Source organism: Aspergillus puulaauensis, chromosome 6, assembly GCF_016861865.1.
Source record: "Aspergillus puulaauensis MK2 DNA, chromosome 6, nearly complete sequence".
In the NCBI taxonomy this organism is placed as follows: Eukaryota; Fungi; Ascomycota; class Eurotiomycetes; order Eurotiales; family Aspergillaceae; genus Aspergillus; species Aspergillus puulaauensis.
The window spans coordinates 3,096,651-3,120,526 of NC_054862.1; the positions used below are offsets into that span (position 1 = coordinate 3,096,651).

Here is a 23,876-nt window from a genome sequence, read left to right on the forward strand (position 1 = left end):
CACACAACCAAAATCGGATTGAGGCGTTCGACTTCTCTGAATTAAATATATATAACACCGATATTTATACTAAAGGCCGAGTCAAGAAGAATTGTCCGCACAAGACCAAGCCCCATCCGCCCCATCCGCCTTCAATCCATCAATAATGCCCACCACTGCGCCATACGTGCCCGCAACCATCAAAAAGGTGCCCAAGACAACCATAAACACACTAAACCCAACCATAAACATCCACTTCAGCGATTGCTGTCCCCGACCAGCGCTACCCCTGCTCCAGTTATCATATAACCACATAAACCCAGCCGGCTGGAACACCTGCAGCGTCCCGAGCAGCGCACCGACAAGCGAAATGAGACTACCGAAGATCGGCATCGCGCTGGCGATGATGTATGCAACTGCGATTACTGCGCCGACGCAACTGAGCCAGGTGAGCCAGTGCACGGGCGTGTTTGCGGCGAGGTGGCGCGAGCCGCGCATGATTCGGATGAAGAAGTATTTGCTTGCCATCTGTGTCTCATTAGAAGGAGAGGCAACGGGATATGGACGCTGATATAGAAGGAATGGAATGGAATGGATGTGGCCTACATGAGTACTAATAGTCGAGGTAACAAATAGCGCCGGGAGTGCAATGCCATATGCAATCTGTTTGATCAAGTGCCCTGCCGAGCCCAGCGCAGGCGAGGACACATAGGAGCCGCAGTAGTAGTAGACCACCACGCCGATGGCGATGTAGGTAACGGTGACGACGGACTGGCAGATGGTCAGGGCCTTTGTATAGTGCCGAGGATCTCGCATCTCGCAAACAATTGGGAAAAAGAATGGGGTTCCGGTGAACGCAAAGGTTAGTTGGCAGATTGCTGCAATGCCCTTTGCGAAGGATGGCGAGTTCACGATCTTATAATCAGAGGACCAGGGCCCTGTTTGCGGTGCAGCTTCAGGGCGGTCCTGGATCCCGACGGCGATTGTCACTATGAAGACTATAATTCAGTTAGCAGGGATATTATCTGCGTGGCTAGAGGGATAGAGGGTCAGGTACTGGAAGTAAGCATGCATCCCAGGCCTATCCAAGCCAGCTTTCCTATACGGTCGAGGGTCTGAATGCTGGCAAGACCGAGAACAACAATAGCAGCAACAGCAACGAAGACAGCGGTGCAAGCTCCATGGCTTGAGATCGCGTTCAGTGCGATAGAGAGACTCAGAATCCCCGATGCACCAGAGAAGATCAGAACTATGCCGCAATTAGCATCTGTTTCGACAAGTAGGCGTAGTTAGCGTACACAAAGAGAATCCGACTCCCAGGACCTCCCGCCCAATTGGGCCGAATATAAGTCCAGTAGCATCGTCAACACCGTAGACCTCGCGGTGATTTAGTTTGAAGGCACCAACCATATAGCCAGACCAGGTTGTTACAACTGCAATGACAATTAAACAAACTATACCCGGAACGAGGCCCAATGCGTTGAAAGCCTCGGGGATTGACAGGACACCGAGCCCAATTTGTGCCTTCATCATGAGAATTGCTGTTCCCATCCGTCCTAACTGGGGCTTGATTAGCCTACGGCCAAAAGACATCAAGGGCTAACCATACGTTGCGGTAATTGGGACCATCCTCGGAGATGACGCCGAAGACGGCATCTTCAGTAACCGCACCATCAGATGGACAGTTATTATCTTTCTTGTCACTCATATTGGATGATTGTGGTATAGTTTGCGTGGAATAATAGAATATCAACAGGGCAAGGACTAGGCACGAGAGAATATTAAGGCAGTGCTTTGCGTTAGATTCCGGGTTACGGGCCCACGATGGACTTGGATTAGACCTCAGACCCGAGTTTATAGCATCATCGACTCAAGTAAGAAGGCTGGAGACGTCCGCGAATTAGACAAGAAGTTTGTATAGCGGAATGATGGACAAGCCTGGTAAGCTAGTTGAAGAGAATTATGGGTTAAAACATGGGGTTTTGGTGTTGGGCGAGCGGATCACAGTAATGTCGGTAAACACTCCCGTATAACAGCGGACAGTTAAATTATATGTAATTTTGGAGGAATCGAGGGATCATGAACTGCTCATACCTTGCATCCAGCATTCTTGGCATTGTTGCTGTGGGCCAGCCCTTGCTCCAGTCTCCCGGAAATATATTAGCAATATAAGACACCCATGCGCCTTTATGCGGGCGAGACAATATCCTAGGCGAAGTAGAAAACTAATATTCATCCATCTGGGATCTTCCTGTTGGATAGCTTCTATAATAGCCGTCTCAACGTATACAGCAAGATTGTGCCATACATATCTAGTCAGTCACTAACTACTAGCTAGGCAGCTTACTAGGGCTAGAAGATTAAGATGGCGAGACCATCAAGATGTCTGCGATAATGCCTTTCAACAGTCCTGTCCGGGTCGGTATTATATAGATCTGGATTATATATTATGTAGCTCACCACGTAATACCTCACAGATACCTCCTGGCCAATATATAGAGAGATATCACCAGACGGCCAGAAGACACCATTATCGCTGGGTCCTGCCCGTTGAAGGGCGTATACAATGGTGAATCATACTATACACCGTAATAGGAAGAGCAGAACCAACTGGAATGACATACATTTAATATGACTTCGGAAGCCCCAGCACCCTCTGTCCAATGTAATTACAGATCATCTCACGACTCACCGGCGCCAATCTCGGAATCCACACCTCTCTCAGGTATCTCTCGACATGGAATTCCCTGGCATATCCCATCCCCCCATGCGCCAGGACAGCCCGCTCACACGCCTCAAACGCCGCCTCACCAGCTAAATATTTCCCAGCATTCGCGTACTCCCCATCGCCATACCCGGCATCATACAGCTTTGCCGCCTGCGAAATCATCAACCGCGCCGCCTCAAGCTTCATCCAACTATCCGCCATCGGATGCTGCAATCCCTGATTCATCCCAATCGGCCGGCCAAAGACTCTGCGGTCCGATGAATACTGCGACGCACGACGCAGCGCAGCAAAACCCAGCCCTAGCGCTTCAGCACCGATTAGGATCCGCTCTGCATTCATGCCATGCATGATCATCTTAAAGCCCTCGTTCTCCGCGCCGACAAGGTCACTCGCTGGAACGCGCCAGTTGTCAAAGAACAACTCGTTAGTATCGACAGCGCCGCGTCCCATTTTCAGGATTTCACGCACCTCCACCGCCGAGCGGTCCAGGTTTGTGTAGAATAAGGATAAACCCTGCGATGGCTTCTTCACGTCTGACAGTGGCGTCGTGCGAACCAGGATGAGGATCTTGTGCGCGTTCTGCGCGGTCGAGATCCAGATCTTCTGCCCGGAGAGGATATAGTGCTCTCCGTCTTTGCGGGCCGTAGATTGGAGTTTCAGCGTGTCCAGTCCTGTATTCGGCTCTGTGACACCGAAGCAAGCGCGTTCTTCCCCGGCGATAAGGGGCGTGAGCCAGCGGGCTTTCTGCTCGGGGGTCCCGAATTTCACCACCGGTTCGAGCCCGAAGATGTTCATATGCACCGACGATGCGGCGGTCATGCCCCCGCCGGACTCGGAGATCGTTTGCATCATCACAGCCGCCTCGGAGAGACCGAGTGCCGAGCCGTTGTACTCAGTGGGCATGCATATCCCCAGCCAGCCGGCGCGGGCGAGCGTGGCGTGGAAGTCGGCAGGGAATTGCTTGCGGGCGTCGAGGTCCCCCCAGTACGAGTCGGGGAAGCGAGCGCATATCTTGGAGATTGCGTCCCGCACTGTCCGCTGCGAGTCGGTGTAGTCTGGGTTGTGGTTTTGGAGATACTCCTGCGCTCTGGAGGTGATGGTGCGGATGGACTTGTGAGCGCGTCTTGGTGGGGTGGCGAGTCGGGGGGTCTGTCATTGTTAGATACGACCGTTAAACGAGGTGGATACGTACAAGTCTGTATAACAGCGACATCTTCAAGATATATATTAGATCACATTAAGTGTCTGCACCCTACGTAGTGATTTATCAGTCGGTCGGTGTATTCTGTCTGTTAACCGACAGCCGAACCAAGCGATGTCCCGGCGGATCACAGCTGGCAATGCGGGGTTGAGGGACCAGATAGCCGGCTTATATTCCACAATGGACTGAGGATCAATCCAACTGTAACATGATGAAGCGCTCGATTAGTAGAAATATGTGGTGCAGACTGCGAAATGGCGCATTCGCCCGCCCGTTGCGATGCTATTCCGCTCCGTCTAGACATGGTCCTCTACAGGGAATCCGCATTCTTGACTTGACTCGAGTTCTAGCTGTATGTCTATTGATCATATTCTATAGGCCGTATTATGTTACTGACTGTCTTAGGGCCCCTTCTGTACCCAGATTCTAGCAGACTACGGCGCCGACGTGATCAAAGTCGAGCACCCCAAAGGAGGAGTGAGTATTTGATCTAAAGCTAGGGTATAGTCACTAACGTGTTCAATCCAGGACGACACGCGATTATGGCGCGAGGAAGGCGAAGAGAAGGTCTGGAAGCCAGGTACAAAGAACACGTCGCTGTACTTCAACGGGATCAACCGCAACAAGCGGTCCATCGCGGTGAACCTCAAACACGAGGCTGGCCGGAGCATCATCCTCGACCTTGTCAAGGACGTAGATGTAGTGTACGTCCTCCAGAGCCTTCCGTCGATGCAGATGCTAAACATGTACAGAGTCGATAACTTCATCCCGGGGAAGCTGGAGGAACTGGGACTGGGCTACAAGGTCTTTGCAGAGACAAACCCGTCTATCATCCATGCCAGTATATCAGGTACCATCTTTACACCTACAAACTCTGACTCTATATGTTCCTAATGGATTTAGGATACGGAGCGACAGGCCCCTTCGCCCAACGCGCAGGGTACGACGCAATCGCCGCCGCCGAGGCAGGTCTTCTGCACATAACCGGCGAGCCAGATGGACCGCCAACAAAGCCTGGCGTCGGGCTAATGGACATGGCGACTGGGCTATACCTTCACGGCGCGATATGCGCGGCTCTAGTGTCCAAGGCACGAACGGGAAAGGCGCAGAAGATCGACGCGTCGCTGTTCGAAACGACCATCTCGATATTAAACAATGTCGGCATGTCCTGGCTGAATCTGGCGAAAAAGGGACAACGCTGGGGAACGGCTCATGCTACCATTGTTCCTTACCGGGTGTTCAAGACGAAGGATTCGGAGCTTATGCTTGGGGCAGTTAATAACCGGCAGTTCCGGGTGTTATGTGCGAGATTGGAAGATGAGAGTATTGCTGATGATCCTCGGTTTGTAGACAACGATGTGAGGGTAAGAAATCGTGATGTACTGAATGAGATACTGCTGGACTGCTTCGCGAAAAAGTCGACAGATGAGTGGATGAAGGTCTTCGAAGGCAGTGGGATGCCTCATGGGCCGGTTAATACGATCGAGCAGGCTTTCGAGCATCCGCAGACAAAAGCACGAGGGATGGTGCAAACTATCCAGCACTCTGATGCAGAGGATGGGAGGATTCATGTTCCAGGTACGCTGCCACTGGGCTGTATAAGACACTATTGCTAACTCCGTGCCAGGGGTGCCTGTCAAAATCGATAACTCTCAATCAACCAGGGCCACCCAGCCACCAGGGCTTGGGGAACATACCGACGATATTCTCGCAGAGATGGGGCGTTCTGAATCGGAAGTCAAGAGTCTTCGTGCGCAGGGAGCTATATAGATGAAGCAGTGGAAATAGCATAGAGATGCAATGAACGCAGTGGACAAGACAATTTCTAACTAAAGAAACACCAAAAGAATACGACTTGAATTAGACCTCAACATAGAAGTCCTGACAGCTTTCGTATGTCTGTTCATTCCCGCTTGCATACCAATACCACTGTATCACGCAGTTCCCTGCCACATCGCATGGCGATCCTAGCGAGACTGGAATAGTCACATTGTAGTCAACTAAAAGGATTAGAGGCTGCCAGAAAGAAGGAGTTGGACGTACTGTCATCGCGCGGCGGACCAGAGAGATGATCGGGCCAGTTATCCCATGTTCGCAGAGACTCAATGATCTCGTTTGTCGCGGTTTCAACGATCGATACGTTCTGGTACCAGTTCGCGGTTAGAGGCATGAAGAGGATCAGGAAGCTGAACAAGGGCCTACCGCGTATCCAGGATGGTGACCTGCAATCAAGTTAATGTGGAAGTCAAGCACGTCGCCACCCTTGACGACCTTGACGTTGTCGCTATTGTCCTCGAACTGATACCCCCGACAAAGGTAGGCATTGCAGTTGTAGTCCTCGTCAGCCTCTGCCACTGCGTTCTCTATAGGCCCGGCGATATCTGCGGCATATTTGTCAATAATAGAATGCTCCATGAATGAGTACGGGTTTTACTGACCTGTCTCTAGCACGTCTACTACGGCTAATCCACATGCTGCCTCATGGGCAGGTCCTGTCTACTATCTCTTAGTATACAGTTGCAATGGGGAAGAGAGTAGGATACTCACCTTCCGAGGAGGCGGATCCTCCACAACGGCGTGCCCGTGGACACCCAGTATAACTGCCAGAATGACAGCCGTAATTGACGAAAGCATTTTTAACAGATGCTCTATATGAAATCAAGCTTAGAGAGTGGCCTGGAACAAAAGATTTGACCCATCGATTACTTATACAATGTGTATTGGGTATATTAAGGATGATCTAGTCCCAATATGGAGTGCAATGCGACAGCCCTGAGGAACTGTGAAGAAATGCGGAGTCCAGCCTGCTGCGTTGAACAAAAGCGTGTAGACATTTCTCCAGGAAACAGTATTTCCCCGCGAATGGCATTATTATATTATATTACCCGCCATTCCTGATTGATGGTTTCTGCAGATCTACTGTTGTTTTTGGCGCCGCAGATAAAGCCACAACGAAATGTGCAGACCTAATTAATCCATATGACGGATGCCCTTCTGCGTTCCTGGAGTGGGCCTTCGTTTGAGGAATGTCAGAGCTATGAAACACCGCGGGAATGCATTTTGCTCCAACCGGATCCTTTCGTCTAGACGGACTGCGCTGTAATTAAGGATTCTTGGCATGGGTCACGGCGCTCGCTGCTCTTTGCCGTGATCGATTGGGAGATGATCTGCCAGTCAATATAAATGCCATTGGAGGGTAAACTCGGTGCCTCTCTTGGCCTGGACACATTGTCTCGGGGCTTCGATATCCGGGGAAAGATTGGAGACCAGTTCTGGGCAGGCTCTATGACGGAGATGTTATACCCTGCTTGTTTGGGGCGATGTATAAAGTCTGGACGTCACCATCAACAATAACCAGCAATCATTCCATATCTGAGTCGTTCCACTGCATTTGCCGCGGGTCTGATCACCAATATGAGATTTACTACTTTTGCCCTACTAGCCGCTGTGGCTATTGCTTCACCTACCAAGGAGCTCACCAGCCGCGCTGAGTTGGCTCGCCGCCAGGCTACCGAGAGCTGTACAGTTGGATACTGCACAGAAAATGGTGGCACTACTGGTGGTGCCGCCGGTGACACCGTTACTGTTACCGACTTGGATAGCCTGACCGAAGCCGCCGAGAGCGAGGGCGCATTGACGATTATCGTCTCTGGTGAAATTTCAGGCAGCGCGAAGATCCGCGTTGCAGCGGACAAGACCATCTACGGTGAATCTGGAAGCTGTAGGTGTCCCGTTTGAGCTGTGGATAGAATAGGCTCTTGCTGACCCCTTGCAGCCATTACTGGCATCGGATTCTACATCCGTCAGGTCAGCAACGTTATCATGCGTAACCTGAAGATCGGCCAGGTCGATGCTGACAACGGCGATGCCATTGGAATCGACGAGTCCACCAATGTGTGGGTTGACCACTGCGATCTCTCTGGGGATCTCGATGCTGGCAAGGACGACCTGGATGGTCTTGTTGATATCAGCCACGCCGCTGACTGGATCACGATTTCCAACACCTATTTCCACGACCACGTACGCTGCCCCCGCTCCGATGTATTGATCTATACTAACTTCAGCAGTGGAAAGCCTCGCTGATCGGCCACTCCGACAGCAACGCCGACGAGGACGAAGGAAAACTGCACGTCACATACGCCAACAACCACTGGTACAACATCAACAGCCGTACCCCATTGATCCGCTTCGCCACAGTCCACATCATCAACAACTACTGGGACAGCCTGCTACTGACCGGCGTCAACTGCCGCATGGACGCGCAAGTCCTGATCCAGAGCTCTGCATTCGTCAACTGCCCTGACGAGGCTATCTTCTTTGCTGACTCGGACTACACTGGCTATGCGGTTGTTGACGATGTTGACTTGGGCGGTTCGTCTAACTCGGTTCCTGAGGGGACTCTGACTACGGGTTCTCTGCCGTATGAGGCGATTGAGGCGCTTGGGTCTGACCAGGTTGCCAGCACTATTCCCGAGACTGCTGGTCAGAAGCTGTAATTCAACCTCGAGTAAGTTGAATAGCCTGAGACGTGGGCGATCAAGCCGGTTAGGTCAGGCAGTGAGGCTATACAGCCCAGTGGGTCATTCTGTACATATCGTTATGCACAAACTGCTTGCTATACTTTCTTGCTCCTGCCCATAGTCCAAGTTAAATGACGTAGCGCTGCGGATGTGGTTCCGACGGCTGCGGATGAGACTCCGGTATCAATACACAGACCGTAACAAGGAGCATCATTTATCGACCCTGCATTCTGTCCGCTGCCAGTTCATTACCTATTGGATTTTATTAATTTCCTCGTCAACATGGCCGGAATTCCAGGACTACTCGCGGGGAAAGTCTCGATTGTCACGGGCGCCTCCTCGGGTCTAGGGCGCGCAATTGCACTGGCATTTAGTAACCATGGGGCAACCGTCGTCTGCGCAGACCGCGATGCGTCGAGTAAGGGCCATGACGAGCCGACAGACAAGCTCATCCGCTCCGGAGGTGGTCAGAGTCTATTTGTTCCTACTGATGTCACAAAGGCAGCCAGTGTCAAGGATCTGGTCGAAGCGGCGACGGACCAGTTCGGGCGCATGGACGTGTTAAGTCTCACCTGCCATAGGGTGTAGTAAAATATGGTGTTCTGACTGGTTTTATATTATAGCATGGTCAACAATGCAGGTGTTGCCCCGGAGGCATCGGAACCGCGCCCAGTGAATGAAACGAGCGAAGAGGTCTTTGACTCGACGTGGCAGGTTAATGTGCGCGGCGTGTTTCTCGGCTGCAAGTATGCCGGCGCGCAGATGCTGAAGCAGCCAAAGCTTCCAGGCCATCACAGTGCTGGTAGTATCATCAACCTCTCGTCGGTCCTGGGCGTTGTTGGGCTTTCGGGGACACCGGCGTATGCAGCCTCGAAGGGAGCAGTGGTGGCTCTGACGCGCACTGTGGCCATGGACTACGCTCCGCATGGAATTCATTGTAACTCGATCCTGCCGGGATGTATGTTTAACTTCCGATCCATCTGATCGTGGCAACGGGCTGACGGTGGGATTTGGATATCTAGTTACGCGGACACCTATGATCGCTTCGATGAGTGAGGATGGCGAGATGGAGAAGACACTGATCGACTGCCACCCGCTACAGCGCATCGGCGAGCCGGAGGAGATTGCGAATGCTGCTGTCTTCCTGGCGGGCCACTATTCGAAAGGAATAACCGGTGTGAACCTTTCGGTCGACGGGGGGTTGCATGCTCAGTTGCGGCTGAAATAGTATAGTATAGTATATCTCTGTAATCCATAGCGTTGTTCATAATACAACTCGCAGTGTAAGAAACGGTAATTGGGCGCCGGACTACCGGAACGCCAGCGTCCCATTACCTACCTACTAGGCATTAGAGCCAAGCAAGGTAGAGTTCAGTAGATCATCGATAGGACCTGGGGCCCCAGTGGCCACCCCCGCGTCTTAAATTCACGCATATCCTGGTTCTGTACCCCTGTCGGCCATCTACCTAGACAACCTATTTCACCGAGCGATGCTATCCGAGGCGTCCAGAGGCGACCGCAAACGACGGCGAATCGCCATTGCCTGCAATGAATGTCGCGACCGCAAGCGAAAATGCGACGGCGCAAAACCAGTCTGCGGTACCTGTGCCAAACGGGGCTCTACCGCACCGTGTATCTGGGAGGAGGGACGGAATGCGAAGGGGTGGTGTCACAGGTATGGCCTAGGTTATCCTTAACGATGGCGACATTGCCGCTCACAGCCCCGCTAGCTACGTCCAGTCGCTGAGAAGCCGAATCCAGCACTTAGAGCAGGGCCAGGCGATTGACGAGAACGATGATGCGTCTCGTCTAGAAGAGATGACTACTAGTCACAGTGGACGTGCGGTTCCATCCACACCCTCACCCCGCCAACACATACCGCAAGAGGATGCCGAATCTGGGCCCCGTCTACATGAGCTGCCAGGCGAGGCACCCCAGATGCGTGATATGCTTTCTGGGAACGTAGTGCGTGCATCAGGCACTACATCCAGCAGAGCCAGCGGGAATGCCACAGGATCAGTATTTGTGGACCGGCACTCGATCATGGGTAACCATGAAGCCGGCGATGAAGCTGGAATTGATGCCATGGGTGTCTTTGGATCCATTGGCGATCGAGAGGGCCAGCGGTCTGACTTCTATGGACCATCCAGCACTCTGAGGTTTCTCAGCCATGCGCGCCGGGCCATGAGTCAAAGCACAAGTACGGCTGGCGCAGAGCGTTCCCAGCAAAGAAATGAACTATTAGGCTTGTTCCAGGACGAAGGTGTCTCGGTGGCAGGAAGTTCTCATCCTTCATCTCTGGAGGCGCCCAAGCCCAGCTTCAGCTTTTCAGGGCACCATCTCAGTATCCCACCCAGAAGTCAAGCCGATGCACTTCTCGATGGTTACTGGACGTATTTTCATTCTCTGTATCCTGTTCTGCATAGGCCGTCCTTCATGGAGAAATATATGACCCTCTGGGCCGCATCCTCTGCCCAGACTCCCCCCCAGGGACTTGAGGCGCAACCTCGGAAGGGTTACTATGCTGCGCTAGATGAGAAACTCTTCCACTGTCTGTTGAATCTGGCTTTTGCTTTGGGAACTCAGTTCGGTACCGCCGTGGTTGAGGGCGATCGACGCGAGCTTGGTCTGATCTTCTTTAAGCGCGCCAAAGCTCTCATCGACTTTGACATACTTGCCCGAGGAGATATATTCCTGGTGCAGATGCTTATCCTTATGGGTCATTATCTGCAAAGCACCGACATGGCAAGCGCCTGCTGGAATATGGTGGGCCTCGCTATCCGCGTTGCGCAAGGTATTGGCATCCACCATGAACCTGATTATTGTGAACAGGGATGCTGTTCAAGGGGAATGTTAAGCCAGCTGGAAACAGAGATGCGCAGACGAGCATGGACTAGCTGTATCCTTCTCGACCGGCAAGTCACTTTCCATCTTTGATCATATTATGAAACATCTAACATCATCTTAACCTGTAGGGTCTTCTCTATGACATACGGGCGACCCCTAATGATCCACCCAGCTGTTTCTCAGCACAGCATCTCACCGTCTGCAATCGATGATGAACTATTGAGCACTGAGCCCTCAGCGCCAGCGACTCAGCCCCATGATGCACCCAGTTTAACGGAATGCTATGTCCAAGCCATCAAACTACAGGATATCCTGGGCGACGTGCTCTATACTTTATACTTTGGCACCGGCGATAAGGAAACCGGCGACATCAGCTTCAACTTCATCGCAGCCTCCACGGCAAACGACAAGCTCAGGCGAGGTGAATTGCAAATGCTGCTCAATATAGACAATTCTCTTTCGGCATGGGAGCGAGACTTGCCTGAATATCTGAAAGCCCGGAACTACAATTTTATGGGCTTCGAGGGTAATGACTTGTTTGGTGCAAGGACCCCTGCGTTCAACAGACAGGCAATCATTCTGCATGCCAGGTTAGTCTTGATCAAGTGTCTCTTGGTCTCTTGCTGATTTCAAGGATGGCAGATACCTCCATGTCCGATTAATCATGTTTCGTCCGGTCCTATCGGCTCTCTTCCACTCCAGCTCCAAGGAAACCTCAGGACAAGATAGTTCGATGGAGTCAGCTATGCGTAACGGCATGCTGGACAAAGGGGTCAACCTCTGCGTCTCATCAGCTCGCGATCTTGTCGAGCTGATCACAGGGAACCTCGATCTCTACAATCAGGTTCTACCACCGTCGTGGCACAATGTCTTCTGTACGTGTCATGCGATCATACATCGTGACCTGCTAACCAACGGAATATAGATATGCATAGTTGTTCTATCGTATTTCTTATCTGCCGCCTCTGTTGCCTGAGCCGAATACAGAATAAAGAAGCCCTGATCGAGAGCTGGAACAAATGTATAGCTTTCTTCCGCACATACCAGTCTCGAAGCCGCTCGGCGAAACGATGCCTGCGAATAGTCGAGGCCATTCAAACGCGGGTGTTCCAATCGCAATCTGGTGAGTACACAGCTCTCAATCACCAGGGGCGAATATACTGACTTGCAATGCTTGTTTAGACCCGAACCCGGTCTTATCTTCTGGGCCATCATCCGACAAAGAGTATAGGAGTCAGACAATCGGCGATTCCACCTGGTACGAGAATATACCGCTGCCAGATCAGGGCTCGTCTCCGCTGGCCTTTGATGAAGCCACGCTCGCTGACCAGGCCACTGCCAACTGGATCAGCGATCCATCGGAAATGAATTGGCTCTCCTTCTTTCCTTTTGTAGAGGGCCTGGCGGACGGCATTTCGGACCCCCAGTTCCTTCAGACCCCGTTCTCTTAGTATCAGCGAGAATAAATTTCTAGCATTGCAAGTTGTGAAGCGATCCTGCAGTTTAATGTATATATATTTGGTCTACTACGCATGATATCCATGAGGAAACCCCCTACTAATTGACTGAAATGCTTCAAATTATAATCAATACCGAATAAATATTCAAAGGAAGATTCAAGTCCATAAATCTAGTGTAAAAACTACTTCAGCCGCGGGAACAAATCCAAGGCATTCCCACGGTTAATCCTAGCCGCCAGACCAGGATCCTCGAACCGATACGCATCCTGTCGGCCAGTGTGAAACCGGATGATATCATTATTCGCATACGGGGTGTCGCTTCCATAAAGAAGATTACCAGGCTTCGCGAACTTCTCCATAATTCGCAGCACATTCTCAGAGCCCGCCACGGCCGTATCGTAGTACAAGCTGCGGGCATCGTCCCAGAACGCATCGAGCTCCTCCTGCGTCTTGGTCAGGATGCTAGCGGGTCGGCCAAGCAGGTAAGGGAGGGTACCGCCGGCGTGGGAGAGGATGATCTTGCAGTTGGGGTTGTTGCGGACCGTCTTGTTGTAGAGCATATCCAGGGCCGTCTGGGTGGTTTCAAATGGGTATCGGATGACAGGCTGAGGAAGGCCGCTGACTTGGCTGATGTCGACAGGGTGGGTGGGATGTACCAGGATCACTGCTGAGCGGCGGTTGAGCTCTGCCCAGATGTCCGTGAAGTCGGGGTGGCCGAGGTAGTGGTTGTCTTCACCGTAGCGGGTGAAGAGGACCACGCCGTCGGCCTTGAGGACGTCGTAGGCGTAGGCTATTTCGTCCAGGGCGAGCTGCTTGTTCTGGATGTTGGGCAGCGCGGCGAGGAAGCCGTATTTCTGGGGGTTAGAGTCGCGGAGTTGAGCGGCGTATTCATTTGTCTTGCGTGCCAGGTCTGCGGATGCCTGGGGGTCTTTGAGGATACAAGCACCCGGGGCAGTCAACGAGAGGATGCTGGTCGTGATACCGAACTGCTGATTGACCTTTTCGTCAAGCTCTGGGGTCCAATCAGGGATAAACCAGCCGGACGGATCACCGCCAGAGGTTTGCACGGCTGCACATATGGGTTAGTGGTGGAGGCCAGTGCAGAGAGGTCAACTTGCCTTTGCGGTAGAAGTCTGGGACGAAGTGGTGGTGGACGTCGATTCTGTTGGGAGCCATGGTGGAAATCAGTATTTGGTGTTAGATACCTGTTGAATTGAGGCGAACTTCCCATGACATGGGTGCGCTTTATAGTTAAGGAGCCTGCATTTCGGTGTAAGCCACCCCCAGAACGGGCCTATACTCATGGTTCTCCCCGCAACTCCGCAATTAAGTCCATTACCGGGGAAAAGAGTCTTCGGTACCATACTACTGGTAGGCTGCGTGGGAATGTGCGGATGTCACTCCGGTACTATGCAGGGAGTCCGGGTTGATATCCGCAGGGGCTGTTTGGTCTGGGGCTCCGCATCCTTCGGATTTCCATCCGCTCGTGAAATTAATCCTTCAGGATATCTCTTGGCCTGAAAGATGGCCGTTATATATACACACTTGGGGTTTGTCGTTGCGTTGGCCAAACAGTCCCATCAAAAAGTCCTTTATAATGACGAACAACAACTTGAACTCCTTCCGCGATGTGATCATCGTAGGCGCTGGTATTTCCGGAATCAACACTGCCCATCATATCCAAACGAATCTTCCCAATTTCAATTATTCGCTACTTGAATCCCGGAGCAACATCGGGGGTACATGGGACTTATTCCGCTATCCTGGGATCCGCTCTGACACAGACCTGCATACATTCGGGTTCCCGTGGAATCCATGGCATGAAAATAGAGCCATAGCAGATGGCGGATCCATCGCTAATTACCTATGTCAGTCTGCCAGAGATGCGGGTATCGATCAACATATCTTGTTTCGATACCGTGTTGTCTCTGCAAATTGGTGCACCGAAGTGGGACTATGGGAACTGGACATTGATATAGAAGACAACCGCCGTGTGCAGCTGCAATGCCGGTTTCTGGTCTTGGGAACGGGCTACTATGATTACACCGAGGGACTCGAGCCAGATATCGCCGGGCTCTCGACCAACTTCAAGGGCACCGTGGCCCATCCCCAATTCTGGCCCGAGAGCCTGGACTACACCGACAAGCGCGTTGTGATTATTGGCAGCGGTGCAACTGCCATCACGCTTCTACCAAATATCGCCACAAAGGCTGCACATGTCACCATGGTGCAGCGCAGCCCAACATACATCATGTCCATTGACAACCAGACGGGCAGTTCCCTGAGACACAAGGTGCTGCCACAGTCCTGGGCCTTCAAGATCGATAGATGGATATTCATGTGGGCTATTGTCGTGATATACCAGGCCTGTCGGCTCTTCCCCGGGTGGTCCAGAAAGACCCTGCAGTCAGCCGTTGCGAAACAGCTTCCAGACCACGTCCCAATCGACCCCCATTTCGTGCCACGGTATAAGCCCTGGGACCAGCGGCTTTGCTTTTCTCCCAATGGGGACTTCTTCGAGAGCCTGCGCGCTGGTAAAGCTCATCTTGAAACTGGCTGTATCAAATCCGTGGCTGCTGGTTCGGTGATTATGGAGTCAGGCAAGGATCTTGATGCAGATATCATTGTCCCTGCTACTGGGCTCAAGCTTGCTATCGGTGGTCGCATTGACGTCAAAGTCGACGGAATCCAGGTAGACCTTGCGGATCGGTATGCCTGGCGTACGGCGCTCTTGCAGGATGTGCCGAACCTGGCTTTCATGATGGGGTATGTCAATGCGTCTTGGACTCTCGGGACGGAGACTACCAGTCAGCTACTGTGTAGACTCCTGCTATATATGGAGCGGAATAGATACACCACGGTGGTCCCCCGTGTCCCGGTAGGCTCTCACCTGCAGCCGGAACCGATGTGGAACCTCGACGCTACTTATGTTAAAAAGGCAGCGGGACAAATGCCCCGGTGTGGAAACATTGGGCCGTGGAAGGGCCGGACGAACTATTTCGTGGACCTTTGGAAGGCGAAGTATGGAAGCATCACTGAAGACGTGGAGTTTGATACTGCGGGGAGCAAGGCATAGCAGACAAGTTGTCCATCGTGTACATTATTGCTAAGATTTTGTGATTAGCTTCAGCTATTGTCATATATTCCATTTCTTTTTCCAGCAATAATAATACTATGAGTTCACCGCGATTACTTTCCTCTTCAGAACGCTGGGTCTACTCATACAAAGTCTAATTATACAGTGCCGGCGTGTTCAGCTTGTCTGATGACATTTGTATTCCTGTATATCGCTATGGCCGTGCAGTTCCTTTGCCAACATCCACCCTGGCGTAGCTAATAGTACACTTTGTCCGCTTCCCCTTCATCGCCGCGAAAAGACCATCCTGGTCCTCCGAAAACCAATTGCTAACCAAAAACAGCGTTTTACCATCATCACCTCCCAGAGTGCAAGCGGTGGCGTGGCCCTTCGTCCTGATCTCATGGGTGATATTCCCTTCCTGGTCAAGGCGGACAAATTTCTCCAGACCCAGCATACTGAGCCACATCCCCCCTTCCCCGTCCATACATCCACCGTCTATTCCGAATATCCCATCCGGGGTGTTCCCAGTCTCCCCCGTAGGCGAGATGGCTGCGGGCGACCATACTTTCTGGCGATTCGACAACGTGCCATCTGATCCAAGATCCCACTTCAACAGTCCATATCCGAAGGTCTCGGCACAGTATATCGACCTTCCGTCATTGCTGATAAACAGCGCATTGGGGAAGATGATATCCTCATCGGCCACAGCAGCAGAGCCATCCGTATTAATGACCAGCAGACGGCCTGGTCGCGGCTGCTCGCCGTGAAGGACCTTTGCACCGGTGTCGTCTAGGTACACACGGCCGCTGGCGTCGATGGCCATGTCCCCGCAGTATCCAGTCATGATGTTGGATAAGTCTGCGTATATTGTGTTGGTGCCGGTCGAGTCGTGGCGGTACAGTTTGGCATCGAACATAGAGGACCAGATCAGCGAGCCGTCGGGCGCGAAACACATCCCGTTCGGCTGATTCTCGGCCACGCACAGCTGTGTCTTCGCTCCGGACGATGGGTCGATGGTGTATATCGCCTGGCCGGTCATGTCGCTGATGTAAATCAAGCCGTTTCTGTAGCGCGGCGATTCCCCGAAAAGGAGGCCATCGGCGATGGGTGTATGAGTGAGCTGCTTTGGAGAAGGCATTTTCTGGGAGGGGAACAATTGATCGAAATATAAACCCTGTGCGAATCGAACGAGTTGTCTGCAGGTATCGCGTCTGTGGTTCTGGGGACGGGTCTAAATACCTGCCCGGGGGCGACCCCAAGCTGGACAGGGGAGCCGTGTAAGGAATGCCTGGGGCCCCGGATTAAGATCCACTGGTCCCACCGTGTTATGGATCTGCCAGCCTTCTCTGCGTAGAAGACGAACCGCGGATCGGATTCCGCATGCCGCCTGCGGGCTCTGGAGCCCGGGTTGGGTTCCGCCAAAGTTTGTATACGGATCGAGTTATATACTCGACTGCAATTCAAATCAGTGGAATATCACATGCTGGACTATTGGTTTTCTTTGAAAATGGAACAGCCAAACAATATACACACGCAAGCATATGTTGTGAATCAGAAAGGCGCCCCGTTTATACTTCAAGATGTGATCCTCGACGAGGTGTTGCCCAGCGAAGTGCTTGTGGAGATGAAATACACCGGGCTATGTCATACTGTATGCTTGCGTACTTCCTGCAACCAAATTCAAGGCTCTGCTTGCCCTAACTGCTGCTAGGATATCGTTGTCCAAAACGGCGGCATGCCCATCGCCAACTATCCGGTCGTCCTAGGGCACGAAGGCGTGGGCATTGTGCGATGGATCGGTTCCGCTGTGTCCAACAAGTCACTGAACCCTGGAGACACAGTGGCTCTCTCTTTTCACACTTGCCAGCAGTGCAAGAACTGCAAAGCCGGCCGGTGCGGTGGTTGTCCTGACATGACCAAAGTGAACTTCCTCAATACTGCGCGCACCAGTCCCGGCTCCAAATCCCCTATATCCCTACCGGATGACACTAGTGTTCATGGTCAATTCTTCGGGCAGTCATCGCTCAGCAAGCTGGCTGTCGTCGCGGAACGCTCTGTGGTCAAGCTGGACGCAAGGCCGGCCGAGTTACCATACCTGCCACCAATGGGCTGCGGATACCTCACTGGCGCAGGAACCGTTCTGAACGTGCTCCAGCCGCAAGGCCACGACAGGATCGTGGTCCTGGGCCTAGGCGCAGTCGGATTTGCAGCGATCCTGGCCGCAAAGGCCCTTGGTGTGAGTCGGATTGTGGCCGTCGACCTCGTTGGCGCAAAACTGGATTTGGCGTTGTCGTTGGGCGCTACAGATACACTCAACACTTCTGCAAATCCGGACCTTATCCTCGGTCTACGCGAAATCTTGCCTGATGGCGCTGATAACATTATTGATGCAACGGGGGCACCACGCTTGCTTGAAAACTCCATTCAGTGCCTGGCTCATGGCGGAACCCTGGCTCTGGTCGGCGTGCCTCCACCTCATGCGACGTTGAGCGTGAACGCCCTGGATCTATTGCTCTCGTGTAAGCGTATAGTTGGTGTTATTGAAGGCCTTTCCGACCCTCGTGTGGTATATTCTCTCTATCACCCTGATTGACGCGGTTGCTTTGTCTGAACTCACCATGCCTGCAGTTCGTTCCACAGCTGTTCCAACTCTTTCGAGATGGCCGGTTTCCTGTCGATCGCCTGGCAAAGGTGTATCCCGCCCATCAATTGTCTCAAGCTATTGAGGATTTGAAATCTGGACTGGCAAGCACTTCGCGCAGCAATTCCATGCTCGTTATCGCAAGCTAATTCATGTGTAGGTCGTGAAACCGATACTCGCGTGGGATGACACTGTTTAACACCTCTCTCTTATGAGATACGTCGATGTCTACCTTCATATGGGTGTATAATTCCCCCGTTGGCCAGATGCTACTGGGCATCGTGCGAGCCAGGGGATAGCCGCAGATGGGAATCCATTTTCATAGAATCAACTATCTAATATAACTCTCTAATATATTTACTAACTAGTTCCTGAAATAAATATTTCTAGTATTTTAGTACCTTTCTAGATAACTTAAATATTGATATTCCTGTTATATGGAGTAAATATATATTTATACCTCTATATATATTTATAACAGCAAGGTGTACCCAGCAATAAACCAAATGTCTAATTGTGAAAGCGAAACTTCACGCACTGCCATTGCCTTTGTCAATCCCAGCTTGAACTTCACATACACCTTCGTACACCTTCGCCTCAACTTCTACCCACAGTTTAGCAGCGTATGGGTCAACAAAAGGAAGAACCTGCGATGCCACTATCCCCGCAACGCCCTTCTGTCTGTCACACCACCAGAACACGTTAGACAGGCCTGACCAATGGCCAGTTGCTTCGGAACGCCCTGTGATGCCTGGTGAAATCATAAAACTGAGTCCCCATCCCTGCGGGTGGCAAGGTGGACATGGAGGATAAAGGTCATCAACGGGATAGACCAACTCAGGCTTAACAGCGGGTAGTTGTCGCCGAGCAAAATGCGGCTGCTCGGGGATTTGGTTTGTGAACATTTCTCTAACTATCGCTGGTGACAGGATTGCCGTTCCTGTTAAGGGTGATATGCCGTCGTTGAGTAGGGTACCAAGAATCTCTGCAGTAAACGAATATCAGTACAGCTTCAGACGGAACCATACGCTTTTAACACGGTAATAACGTACTGCCGAACTCCCGTATACTGCCAAATAGGCCTGCCCCGCCGCTGTGGAAGAGGCCCGGAGTGAATTCATCATCCAGAGACATCTGCACGGGATAGTCTCGATGTGCCAACTGCCCATCTTCACCTCGCTCCCATATCCCTATGAGTCGCTCCTTCATGTATGGCGACGGAACCATAGTAAGGTTATGAAGGCTCAGTGGTGAGAAGATGCGCTGTTGCATGTAGTCGTTCAGCTTTCGCCCTGTAATCCGCTCGACAATGATGCCAACCCAGTCAATGCTGATCTGGCTGGGTCAGCAACCATATACATAGAGATATGTAATCAGCCCTGGGGTTAACATGCACTTACACCATATTCGAACCGCTCCCCAGGTTGATTAACGAGGGGCTGGTGGAAATCAGATACACTGCCCGAGAACTCGTTATATTCCGCCTGGCCACGACGGTCCCGTCGAGCATAGACCTGCAATTTCGGGTTCAAGAATGAATAGCCAAAGCCAGCTTGTTTCATTAGTGGTGGAGGGGTATTTCTGACCGGGAAGAGCCGGACCTACCGGTATGGGTCAAAAGCATTCTCAGCGTGATCGAACGTTCCTTGTCCACTAACGACCCATCGTCCTGTAGGACTTTGACAATTGCTAGCTCCGGGCATAATTCTTCGACTTGCGAACTATCATCGAGTCTCAATCTGCCCTCCTCGACGAGCTGCATGCACGCAATCCCAGTGACGAGTTTCGTGCAGGATGCAAGCCAGTAAATATCGTCATGCCCTGGCTTGCTCTGCGAAGGTGATTGACTCGAACTGCCCTTGCCAGGGCTGTTTGCAGTCTCTAGACCATTCGAGCGAGCAGAACGCACCAATAGCTCAACTGGTGCACTTTTCTCATCCTTACCAAGCACAACGACACTAGCACATGGAAGGCGAGCATGTTCGTTTGTGCAGGCTTGATCCACCAGGCTGCGGATGTCTGCAATCGCCTCGGGAGAAAGTGAGATCGGCATATTGACTGTCGGTTTCTGCACGCCCCAGCTCAACGAACACCTAATTCATGGTATTTTGTCCAATATTATGTCGGAGCAATGTTGACTCGGGTTGAGTTCCCTGGCTGGCTGCGGTGCTGGACGGCTTCGCTTCCGCATGAGCCGAACCGGATGCCTTGATGGATATACAGCCGCAACCCGCAATCCGCCCGCGGATATGGTTACGGTTTTTATGAGTTCTAAATTCAAGAAATCGGATCAGGTTCCACAGGCGGAGTTTGACCGGGTGAATCTTCCATAGCGACTTGCAATTATGGTAGAGCTATGCATTATGCCGACTTCTATTTGGCTAGATGACTCAAAACTCCAACAACCATACATCACCCAAACGCGCGTTCGACTCTGCAAGCCCACCATGGACAATGATACCAGATTGATGTCCATCGGCTATATCTGCATCAAACCACCCACGGGGAGGCGGAACTTCTCCATCCACTTCGACCTTCGACCAAGTCTTCGACCCGATATCAAACAACCAAACATCTGGAAGCATCTTCCCTGCCCCTTGATGGCCTAGGCTACTCGGGTCGTGCTCACCAAACATCGTGACAAGGGACGCTTTTTCGCCGACCACAGAAGCCAGAAGGCTGCTCACACTTCGCGCAGTTGGGCCGTTGGTTCCATCAGCTGCGTATGTAATAGTACTCCATGCGTTGGTGGCAAGGTCGAACAAATCCAATGCGCCTCCCTGTTCAGTTTTCCCATCGAACCCATTCATGCGGTAGATCTTTCCATCGTGGTATGCGATGGAGGTACCTCCCCTCTCCGGGCCCGGCGCGTGCGGTAATTCAGTCCACGCTTTAGTGGAAATGTTGAAAGCCCAGAGATCGAGAAGTCGGCCCTTCTCCGGGCATCCAGCGTGTACGAAGATGGTGTCTTTTCCATTGTTGGTCACTGCGTGGTAACTGCGGCCGGCAGGGTATGGTGCGCCAGAGTCACTGGGCTTTAGTTGTGACCACTGCTCGGCGCTCGTTGCTGGGTCGAATACCCAGATAGCGCCGGCTTCCTCGATTGGGGCCATCGCTATTCCGCCGCGTCCTGAGAAGATATAAATCTTTCCTCCGAGGGCAGTGGATGTGGCACCGACTCGTGGCTGGGGCGTATTCGGCAGCCCAGTGATGGCTGATATCGTAGTAGCCGATACATTGCCTGTGGAATGTTAATTAATCTGTTGATCAATGCAAAGGTGAGTCCTACCACGATCGGTTGAAATACGGTAAACAGCCGAGTCGACAGGCTCTCTGGGCCTCAATTCGCCGCCATATATATATGCGTTCCCGCCGATGACGGACAAGGTCTGGGAGGACCTCTGGATGGAGACGTCACTCAGTAGCTTCTTCCACACTGCGCGTACCATGATGGATTGGACATCGAATGGACGACTGACTTGAATCGAGCGAGATATGCCCCGTTTATATGCTTCAAGACAGGTACCTTGTGGTCGTCACTGTATGGACGGCGTATAATATATCCCAATCGGGTTAGCGCGGAGTACGCGTAAAAATTGTCGCTTTCAGATTCTCTTCACTCTTTCCATTGCTCTCCTGGTTTACATTCTCCATTGTCTTCATCAATCACCTGTAATGCCCCCCCAGAAGCCCTCCCAGCCCAGGTCACGCAATATTAAACGACACCACTCCGGATGCCGGGCGTGTCGCAAGAGAGGGAAGAAGGTCAGTCACCCCACCCACCCCTCTACACCGTACTGACCCACACAGTGTGACGAAGCCAAACCGATCTGTCGTGCCTGCATCAGACTGAGCTTGGAATGTATCTATGGCCTTGACTTTCAATTTCGGAGCTTCGATACACAGTCATTCCAGAAGCCTTCACGGACGGTAACATGCAAAGGCCCGCGAGCAGGTGCGCTCCAAAAAGCACCACTGTGCAAGGCACCAGTGACTGGATACGACCTGGATGTCGGCTACCTGGACCACTTCATGAGCCATGTCCGCCACCTCCTCCCCGCCGGTCCATCCCAGCTCGGAGAACAGGCATTGCGATCGCCTTATCTAAAACCGGCAGTCCTCTGCATCTCGGCGTCCAATCTATCCATGCTAAACACCGATGTTCAGCGACGCACGCTACCAAATGACCCACGGCGGTCGGTCTTCAGTCCATCCGTGAATTTGGCACATCACTCACAAGCCGAGAAGTATCATCAGCAGGCTCTTTCCCACTTCCGCGATAGCAAGCCTACCGATATTGAAGAGGACGCACCGGCTGTGCTCGCGGCATACACCTTTCTCGCCTACTACCACCATGCATCGACGGACCATCATAAATTCCGCCTCGCGGTATGGGACACCGTGCGCTTCGTCTCTGAAAATCGGGATAGTCTCACCCGCTCAAAACATGGCGCCCAGGCGCTTCAGATGTGGTATCGCCTTTGCGTCTCTCACCGACTTGGAAAACCACCAGCACTGCTACTTGAAGGGGAAGGGGGAAGTTCTTTCGGACCGAATCGCTACCCCGACTCTTTCGACCAGCTTTATCTGGATTGTATCGTGGGGCTGAGCGCGGATGATTTGATTTATGATATCTTGATCAAGACAATTGAGATTCGGTCGCGGCTTGTCGTCTTTCGATGCGTGGCCAGGAGCTGTGGTGCATCTGAACTGTCGACGAATATAGGCAGTATAGCGCATGGAATCCTGGCCAAATTGCTGGGCAAGGACGACACGGATGAGGAACGTGTTGAATCTGGAAACGTCTTCGTTCGCGGGCCGCATCTTCAAGGGTTATTGAATATCCAGCGAGAGAGACTGCAGGTCTGGAAATCACGGCTTCGACTCGATCAATTACCGGGATCTTCCCCGTTTTCAACCCACCGTGACGCAATGAATGCGCTTTACTCTCTCCTTTGTGAGACTATGTTTGAGGAGTTCTGTGATGAGCCATCCTCGCATGATGTCGCCAACGCAGTCATCAGGATACTCGACACGTTGGATCTCTCCGTATCCTCCACCGCTGATATATACACATTCAGCCTATCTGAGGTACTTCTCCAACTCGTTCAGGTGTACAAGTCGGACACTGTCTTTCAGTATATCCTGGACACACTGTGGCCAGCGCTTGAGAGCAAGGCAAGGGGATACGAACACTCACACTATCCCACTCATCTAGTCAAGCGGATCATTGCCCGGATTTCTCAACATTGGGAAACCGGTAGAGATGTACTTTTCGCCGTGCCAGCTGTATCCGATGATATAGGAAAGTTGAATTTGTTGGATATCTACCATCCGGTAGACCTGGTGGTTTGTGGGTCTGATAAAGGAGGGTACTTCGTTGAGAAGGTCACACTTAGCATTATCTAGAATATCTTAAAC

The 23,876-nt window shown here is 52.1% G+C and overlaps 15 protein-coding genes across 15 annotated transcripts; 8 read left to right on the top strand and 7 right to left on the bottom strand.

Moving 5' to 3' along the window:
• Positions 1–81: 81 nt before the first annotated feature.
• APUU_61243A (uncharacterized protein) lies at positions 82–1,687 on the bottom strand (the record flags this gene model as incomplete). Its single annotated transcript, XM_041694564.1, has 5 exons — positions 82–507; positions 586–977; positions 1,037–1,228; positions 1,278–1,539; positions 1,589–1,687. 5 exons carry the CDS (start codon positions 1,685–1,687, stop codon positions 82–84), a joined length of 1,371 nt encoding a protein of 456 aa, XP_041560381.1.
• Positions 1,688–2,605: 918 nt separating this feature from the next.
• APUU_61244A (acyl-CoA dehydrogenase family protein) lies at positions 2,606–3,920 on the bottom strand (the record flags this gene model as incomplete). Its single annotated transcript, XM_041694565.1, has 2 exons — positions 2,606–3,856; positions 3,900–3,920. The coding sequence occupies 2 exons, from the start codon at positions 3,918–3,920 to the stop codon at positions 2,606–2,608; spliced, it is 1,272 nt and encodes a 423-aa protein (XP_041560382.1).
• A 223-nt stretch (positions 3,921–4,143) lies between these two features.
• Positions 4,144–5,678, top strand: APUU_61245S (CaiB/BaiF CoA transferase family protein; the record flags this gene model as incomplete). Its single annotated transcript, XM_041694566.1, has 6 exons — positions 4,144–4,260; positions 4,314–4,385; positions 4,437–4,612; positions 4,661–4,758; positions 4,812–5,486; positions 5,536–5,678. 6 exons carry the CDS (start codon positions 4,144–4,146, stop codon positions 5,676–5,678), a joined length of 1,281 nt encoding a protein of 426 aa, XP_041560383.1.
• Positions 5,679–5,768: 90 nt separating this feature from the next.
• APUU_61246A (uncharacterized protein) lies at positions 5,769–6,542 on the bottom strand (the record flags this gene model as incomplete). Its single annotated transcript, XM_041694567.1, has 5 exons — positions 5,769–5,908; positions 5,952–6,051; positions 6,111–6,289; positions 6,347–6,404; positions 6,456–6,542. 5 exons carry the CDS (start codon positions 6,540–6,542, stop codon positions 5,769–5,771), a joined length of 564 nt encoding a protein of 187 aa, XP_041560384.1.
• Positions 6,543–7,322: 780 nt separating this feature from the next.
• On the top strand, positions 7,323–8,404 carry APUU_61247S (pectate lyase family protein; the record flags this gene model as incomplete). The annotated part of the gene is made up of 3 exons (XM_041694568.1): positions 7,323–7,629; positions 7,684–7,928; positions 7,976–8,404. 3 exons carry the CDS (start codon positions 7,323–7,325, stop codon positions 8,402–8,404), a joined length of 981 nt encoding a protein of 326 aa, XP_041560385.1.
• A 306-nt stretch (positions 8,405–8,710) lies between these two features.
• On the top strand, positions 8,711–9,656 carry APUU_61248S (SDR family NAD(P)-dependent oxidoreductase; the record flags this gene model as incomplete). The annotated part of the gene is made up of 3 exons (XM_041694570.1): positions 8,711–8,988; positions 9,052–9,386; positions 9,451–9,656. 3 exons carry the CDS (start codon positions 8,711–8,713, stop codon positions 9,654–9,656), a joined length of 819 nt encoding a protein of 272 aa, XP_041560386.1.
• A 262-nt stretch (positions 9,657–9,918) lies between these two features.
• APUU_61249S (Zn(II)2Cys6 transcription factor) lies at positions 9,919–11,325 on the top strand (the record flags this gene model as incomplete). Its single annotated transcript, XM_041694571.1, has 3 exons — positions 9,919–10,103; positions 10,159–11,222; positions 11,261–11,325. The coding sequence occupies 3 exons, from the start codon at positions 9,919–9,921 to the stop codon at positions 11,323–11,325; spliced, it is 1,314 nt and encodes a 437-aa protein (XP_041560387.1).
• Positions 11,326–11,434: 109 nt separating this feature from the next.
• Positions 11,435–12,726, top strand: APUU_61250S (fungal specific transcription factor domain-containing protein; the record flags this gene model as incomplete). Its single annotated transcript, XM_041694572.1, has 4 exons — positions 11,435–11,865; positions 11,918–12,150; positions 12,201–12,398; positions 12,458–12,726. 4 exons carry the CDS (start codon positions 11,435–11,437, stop codon positions 12,724–12,726), a joined length of 1,131 nt encoding a protein of 376 aa, XP_041560388.1.
• Positions 12,727–12,917: 191 nt separating this feature from the next.
• Positions 12,918–13,971, bottom strand: APUU_61251A (amidohydrolase family protein; the record flags this gene model as incomplete). Its single annotated transcript, XM_041694573.1, has 2 exons — positions 12,918–13,804; positions 13,941–13,971. The coding sequence occupies 2 exons, from the start codon at positions 13,969–13,971 to the stop codon at positions 12,918–12,920; spliced, it is 918 nt and encodes a 305-aa protein (XP_041560389.1).
• Positions 13,972–14,332: 361 nt separating this feature from the next.
• APUU_61252S (flavin-containing monooxygenase) lies at positions 14,333–15,811 on the top strand (the record flags this gene model as incomplete). The annotated part of the gene is made up of 1 exon (XM_041694574.1): positions 14,333–15,811. One exon carries the CDS (start codon positions 14,333–14,335, stop codon positions 15,809–15,811), a length of 1,479 nt encoding a protein of 492 aa, XP_041560390.1.
• A 214-nt stretch (positions 15,812–16,025) lies between these two features.
• APUU_61253A (SMP-30/gluconolactonase/LRE family protein) lies at positions 16,026–16,952 on the bottom strand (the record flags this gene model as incomplete). The annotated part of the gene is made up of 1 exon (XM_041694575.1): positions 16,026–16,952. One exon carries the CDS (start codon positions 16,950–16,952, stop codon positions 16,026–16,028), a length of 927 nt encoding a protein of 308 aa, XP_041560391.1.
• A 369-nt stretch (positions 16,953–17,321) lies between these two features.
• On the top strand, positions 17,322–18,604 carry APUU_61254S (NAD(P)-dependent alcohol dehydrogenase; the record flags this gene model as incomplete). The annotated part of the gene is made up of 3 exons (XM_041694576.1): positions 17,322–17,465; positions 17,526–18,380; positions 18,443–18,604. The coding sequence occupies 3 exons, from the start codon at positions 17,322–17,324 to the stop codon at positions 18,602–18,604; spliced, it is 1,161 nt and encodes a 386-aa protein (XP_041560392.1).
• A 381-nt stretch (positions 18,605–18,985) lies between these two features.
• Positions 18,986–20,508, bottom strand: APUU_61255A (serine hydrolase domain-containing protein; the record flags this gene model as incomplete). The annotated part of the gene is made up of 4 exons (XM_041694577.1): positions 18,986–19,440; positions 19,508–19,790; positions 19,856–20,007; positions 20,061–20,508. 4 exons carry the CDS (start codon positions 20,506–20,508, stop codon positions 18,986–18,988), a joined length of 1,338 nt encoding a protein of 445 aa, XP_041560393.1.
• A 337-nt stretch (positions 20,509–20,845) lies between these two features.
• APUU_61256A (Kelch repeat protein) lies at positions 20,846–21,904 on the bottom strand (the record flags this gene model as incomplete). The annotated part of the gene is made up of 2 exons (XM_041694578.1): positions 20,846–21,696; positions 21,745–21,904. 2 exons carry the CDS (start codon positions 21,902–21,904, stop codon positions 20,846–20,848), a joined length of 1,011 nt encoding a protein of 336 aa, XP_041560394.1.
• A 226-nt stretch (positions 21,905–22,130) lies between these two features.
• Positions 22,131–23,864, top strand: APUU_61257S (Zn(II)2Cys6 transcription factor domain-containing protein; the record flags this gene model as incomplete). The annotated part of the gene is made up of 2 exons (XM_041694579.1): positions 22,131–22,220; positions 22,266–23,864. 2 exons carry the CDS (start codon positions 22,131–22,133, stop codon positions 23,862–23,864), a joined length of 1,689 nt encoding a protein of 562 aa, XP_041560395.1.
• Positions 23,865–23,876: the final 12 nt, after the last annotated feature.